The sequence below is a fragment of the Lactuca sativa genome, chromosome 9, assembly GCF_002870075.4.
Source record: "Lactuca sativa cultivar Salinas chromosome 9, Lsat_Salinas_v11, whole genome shotgun sequence".
NCBI lineage: Eukaryota > Viridiplantae > Streptophyta > Magnoliopsida > Asterales > Asteraceae > Lactuca > Lactuca sativa.
In genome coordinates, this window is record NC_056631.2 from 59,019,919 (window position 1) to 59,025,096 (window position 5,178).

At 35.9% G+C, this 5,178-nt stretch overlaps 2 protein-coding genes across 2 annotated transcripts; one reads left to right on the plus strand and one right to left on the minus strand.

Moving 5' to 3' along the window:
• The first annotated feature begins 278 nt into the window (after positions 1-278).
• On the plus strand, positions 279-3,481 carry LOC111911815 (uncharacterized). Its single transcript, XM_023907646.2, has 7 exons — positions 279-422; positions 989-1,778; positions 1,862-1,953; positions 2,095-2,154; positions 2,249-2,318; positions 2,428-2,631; positions 2,967-3,481. Exons 2-7 carry the CDS (start codon positions 1,044-1,046, stop codon positions 3,348-3,350), a joined length of 1,545 nt encoding a protein of 514 aa, XP_023763414.1. The 5' UTR covers positions 279-422; positions 989-1,043; the 3' UTR covers positions 3,351-3,481.
• A 52-nt stretch (positions 3,482-3,533) lies between these two features.
• Positions 3,534-4,347, minus strand: LOC111911954 (glycine-rich protein 5). Its single transcript, XM_023907749.3, has 2 exons — positions 4,054-4,347; positions 3,534-3,919 (listed from the first exon to the last, which is right to left on the minus strand). Exons 1-2 carry the CDS (start codon positions 4,145-4,147, stop codon positions 3,645-3,647), a joined length of 369 nt encoding a protein of 122 aa, XP_023763517.1. The 5' UTR covers positions 4,148-4,347; the 3' UTR covers positions 3,534-3,644.
• Positions 4,348-5,178: the final 831 nt, after the last annotated feature.

Genomic DNA, 5,178 nt, shown 5'->3' on the forward strand with positions numbered 1-5,178 from the left:
AATTTAAAATTTCTAAATTATTAGATCTTAATTTTGTTTATTTTTTAGATAAACTCGTGTAATATATGTTTGTTTAATTTTTCCTTTTAAACAATTTTTTTATAAATTTAAAATTTCGAAATTGATAGATATTCATGTTTATTATTATTATTTTTTTTAGATAAAGCCAGATTTTTACAAATAATTTGTAATATGTTTATAAGAATACCGGTTAATGAATATGTAATACAGTATGTTTTTTCAATTAATTTGTAATATGTTTAATTAATCAATGAATATGTACTTTTGCCACCGATTATCGACGATACGTGCGTCAGTTACGGTGGCGATTGTTAGAGTTGTCACCCTTCACAAACCTCAGGAAAAAAATTCACAATTACGCATCAAAGAAGCTCTATCTGCATCTATCCATTCTGAAATCGGTAATATCTTGCTTCTATTATCATCATTTAATGTATTTGTTACTACGTATTAAGTTTGGAGCTGCTTTAGGAATTTGATTTAGGGAATTTTGAACTTCAAATTGATACTCCACATATTCCATGCTAGAATAGGCATAAATTCGTATGATTCCGGCAAATACCTCAAAAAGTTTCAGTTTTGTTAATGTAGATTTATGTGAAAGTCTAGTATGTACTCTCTCTGTGCTAAAAAATTAGAAAAGTGTTCCATTGTTGAATTCTCCAAGTTTATGAGCAATTTTGCAGTTATAGAGTTTACGCCGTGAAGAATTGCAATGTTTGAGACTTGAAATGGCTTTCGTATTATGGTATAATGAAATCGCTCCAGTTTTAACTATGAGAGTGATATTTCAAAATTGCTACAAGTTCTGTAAAAAACTTAGCACGGAGATCTTCTAATCGTTACAAACTTCAATGAAATTGCCCTAAATTGCCTCGAAATCGTAGAGAACTCGTTTAAATTCGACGCTGGAAGTATCTTCTGTTTGATCCGTAGATGCATAACGCTTCCGCTTTTTTTATTTCAGGCACTGTATCCTTCAAACTTCCGATGATTGGATAGCTGGTGATGTTTGCGAAACCATGAACATTATGAAGAAGTACGACAATCATAAACACCAAACTGGTAGCTGTAAGGATGCTTTGCAGACTTGTACCTTATGGACTGATGGACTAATTTGTGCTTTTGAAGCCCTACGTGGACACAAAAAGCATAAACCACAAGATACGATTGGGGGAAAGAAACATGGATCTAAAACCATAAGAACCAGTTCATCATATGGTGATGGAATTGATACTTTAGATGATACACAAACTGGAAATTACTGGATACCAATTGGTTGGTCAAGAATCACTCAACTTGTGGAGTCAATACAAGTCAATGGCTGCTGGGAAACTCAACACACAGAGCTTGCAATCGATGATGATGAAGTCACAGTTGCAGACATTGCTGTTCCTTACAGGGAACGACCCGTGGGTCCCACATGGTGGTGTCATGTTGATGCAGAACATCATTCAGTGAAGTCATGGTTAACTAACTCATCAAAGTGGTTACATCCAGCTATCAGTATTGCTTTAAGAGATGAAAGCAAGCTTATAAGTGAGCGAATGAAACACCTTCTTTATGAAGTTCCTGTTAGGGTTGCAGGTGGACTTTTATTTGAGCTTTTAGGACAATCAGCAGGTGATCCATATGTTGAAGAAGATGACATTCCGGTTGTTTTAAGATCATGGCAAGCTCAGAACTTTTTAGTTACTGCATTACATGTTAAAGGTTCTGGAACAAACATCAATGTCTTAGGAGTTTCAGAAGTCCAGGTTTTTCTGTATACAACAGTCTTGTTATTAACTGTTTTGTTTGAATTTATTTTATTTTAATCTTTATTAACTGATTCAAACAGGAGCTTCTTACTGCAGGAGGTGGTAATTTGCCTCAAACCATTCATGAAGTTATAGCACTCTTAGCAAGCCGCCTTGCCAGATGGGATGACAGGTGGAATTTCCTTTCTTTTCTTTTATCTGCCAAATTAGAGCATTCACAATATGAACTTTTTCATTTTTGAAAAAATAATGAAAAGGCTTCTTGATCTTTTACTTTTTTTTAGTAATCTTGGTTTCTTTTTGGGTTTAATAGACTATTTAGAAAATACATCTTTGGAGCAGCTGATGAAGTTGAATTGAAATTCATGGACAGGTTCTCAAAATTCACTCAAATGAAACTTTCACTTCTTGTGTTATGTAATATAATAATGCTCAAATTCTTACATTTTTTAGCTTCTCACTTTTAGGAGAAACCATGAGGATTTGCATCTATTCAGCATAATATTAAACCAAGAAATCAGAAGGCTATCTGCACAGGTATTGTTAATATAGAAATATTTTGACATAAGAACAGATTCTATTTTTTATTCCATATTCATGTCCATTCCCAATATGAATTTACCTTTTATATCTCTTTTTCATGAAGGTTATAAGGGTAAAATGGTCTTTACATGCAAGAGAAGAAATCGTTTTTGAACTCCTTCAACATTTAAGAGGTAGCGCAGCAAAACGTTTATTAGAAGGAATAACAAAAAGCACTCGACAAATGATCGAGGAACAAGAAGCCGTACGTGGACGTCTGTTCACAGTACAAGATGTCATGCAGAGCACTGTCCGCGCCTGGTTACAGGTAAATATAACAAGTTGTCCTGTATTTGACATAAATTTCAATCATATGTCCAATCCAAAAAGATGGAACAAGTGGTCCCACCTTTTTGGATTTTTTGTGTCCCACACAATTATATGTAGTACAAGTTGTATTACATCAGGTGTAGTACAGTTGTACTGCGAAAATTGCAATTTTTTATCTCACCAAAAAAGATGGAGCCGGGGGTCTCACTTTATTCGTCTTTTTGCGTGAGACTCAAATTTGCAAATTTGCAATTTTTGTCTCATTGTTATCAGTCTCAGTCTCAAAACGCAGTATCACCTGTTCTGTCATACTAACAAATTCTCTTTTGCCAGGACAAAAGCTTACGGGTGACGCATAATTTGGGAGTGTTTGGGGGATGTGGACTTGTTCTTTCGATTATTACGGGACTTTTCGGGATAAATGTGGATGGGATTCCCGGATCTGAAAATTCACCTTTTGCATTTCTTTTGTTTTCATGTGTTCTTGGGGTTCTAGGAATCGTGTTGATTTTTATAGGGTTACTTTACCTTGGATTAAAAAACCCTGTTATGGAAGAGGAAGTTGAGGTGAGAAAAATGGAGTTACAAGAGCTTGTAAAGATGTTTCAACAACAAGCGGAATCTCATGCACAACTTCGGAAATCTGATTTTAGATCTAAAGTGACTTCTTCGGCTATACTTCCCGGTAGTTATGACAGTTATGTTCTTATGCCCTGACATAAATCAATGTTTAAGGACTGTTTTTGACAATTTTGGAAAGACAAGGGTGCTCTGTTAACTTTACTTAAACTTTATGTTTAGTTGTTGGGACTTGAGTAATTGATCCAGTTATGAATTTTCTTACACTATGTACATATGTTGATGCATGCTTTATCCTTAATATATTGTGAACAAAAAAAATTAAAGTTGGTATTTCTTGTTTTTTACAATAAAAGTAGACCAGTGGTTGATACACAGAGATGAATACAAAGAGACTTGAAGTCAAAAGAGTTGTAGAAATTAAAGGGGATTTCATCTTCTAGTGATATGTAGTAAGAGAAATGCTGACGTGGCTATGAGTATTGCAAATCTCCATTTCCAACATGTGTTACAAGTTGAAGCAGCACCTTTGTGGTTTCTACGTTGACCTGCAGCTGCTCCGGCTGCATATACAGGTACCACCCCAGTGCCGCCTCCTTGTGGGGAGGAGTTTGCCTGACCACCATCTCCTGCCTCCTGCCCCCCGCCACCTCCACCACCACCACCTCTCACAGCGTTTACATATATACTATTGTCTTGTATTTTTTCTACAGAAAGAACCACACACAGTCGACAAGAAAAAGTACAAGTGATCACAAAACTCTTTGTTTTTCTGAAATCATGACTTTTTAAAATCTATATCATATTAATGTAAAGAGAGAGAGAGAAAGAGAAAGATAACCTGAAACCAAGTTGTTGCTGATTAGAGAAAACGATGCAGGAGAACAGAAGGAAAAAAGAAGCATGGCTAATAGCATCAACTGTTGAGCACCCATGTCAGTTTTCCTTCAATTCTTAGCTTTAGTGTTCTTCCAATTAAATACTAATAACAACATATGACTTCCAGTCAGGCATAAGCTACTGTATCTGATTATTCCTTTTGGTAAAAGCATACACTTGAGTAACTGTCATCTTTATTGATTAGGCTACGTTTGCGTATTCCAGTCCACTATTTTGCTTGACAAAGATAATATCCCACACTTAAATTCAAAAGAAACTGATATTTAGTTTGAGAAAAGAATATCGTACATTAGCTGTTGTTGGTAGGTAATATAAAAGTGAAAAACCATTATCTGGAACCTAGTTTTCTTCGGAAAAGGGAAAAAATAAGATGCCCACAACTCTTTAGTCTCTGGACATGGACCCTACTAGGATTCTCTTTTACCCTACCCCTCTAAGATGTCGCCCTTTCATTTTATCTATTTAGCTTCATTTCACCTATAATTTTGTTTTTATTGATTGATTATATATCTCAATTATGTAGTGTTCATAGGTGGAATGTATATGCTATGCAATTAGGGATGAGCATAGGCGGGTACCGCCTCATTTGGCAAGAACCGGAACCGGAACCAGAACCGGCGGTTCCTAGAAAGTTAGAACCGGAACCGGAACCGCTCTAGGCAGTTCTTAAATGTTTGGAACCAGTCCCGGAACCGGCGGTTCCGGTTCCGGGAGCGGGTAACCCGGTTACATTAATTTTGTTAACTTTTGTCGATAAAACCGCAATTTAGTTCTATTCAAATCAAGTTAATTCGGACCAAAGACGGACAAAACCGGACCAACATATATTCTAAATCGGCCTAAGTAACACACACACACACACACACACACACACATATATATATATATATATATATATATATATATATATATATATATATATATATATATATATATATATATATTAACCGGTTCCGGCGGGTACCCAGCGGGTAGCAGTTCCAAAAAAACGAGAACCGGAACTGGAACCGCTTAAGGCAGTTCCATAACTTTAGGAACCGGAACCGGAACCGCTTAAGGCAGTTCC

What these genes read in the sequence shown, in the direction of transcription:
- LOC111911815 (XM_023907646.2), top strand. Translation starts at nt 1,044, where the DNA reads ATGAACATTATGAAGAAGTACGACAATCATAAACACCAAACTGGTAGC. An exon ending in TAGGAGTTTCAGAAGTCCAG is followed by an intron (nt 1,779 to 1,861) that starts GTTTTTCTGTAT and finishes TGATTCAAACAG; the next exon opens with GAGCTTCTTACTGCAGGAGG. An exon ending in GAATTGAAATTCATGGACAG is followed by an intron (nt 2,155 to 2,248) that starts GTTCTCAAAATT and finishes TCTCACTTTTAG; the next exon opens with GAGAAACCATGAGGATTTGC.
- LOC111911954 (XM_023907749.3), bottom strand. Translation starts at nt 4,147, where the DNA reads ATGGGTGCTCAACAGTTGATGCTATTAGCCATGCTTCTTTTTTCCTTC. An exon ending in CAGCAACAACTTGGTTTCAG is followed by an intron (nt 3,920 to 4,053) that starts GTTATCTTTCTC and finishes TTCTTTCTGTAG; the next exon opens with AAAAAATACAAGACAATAGT.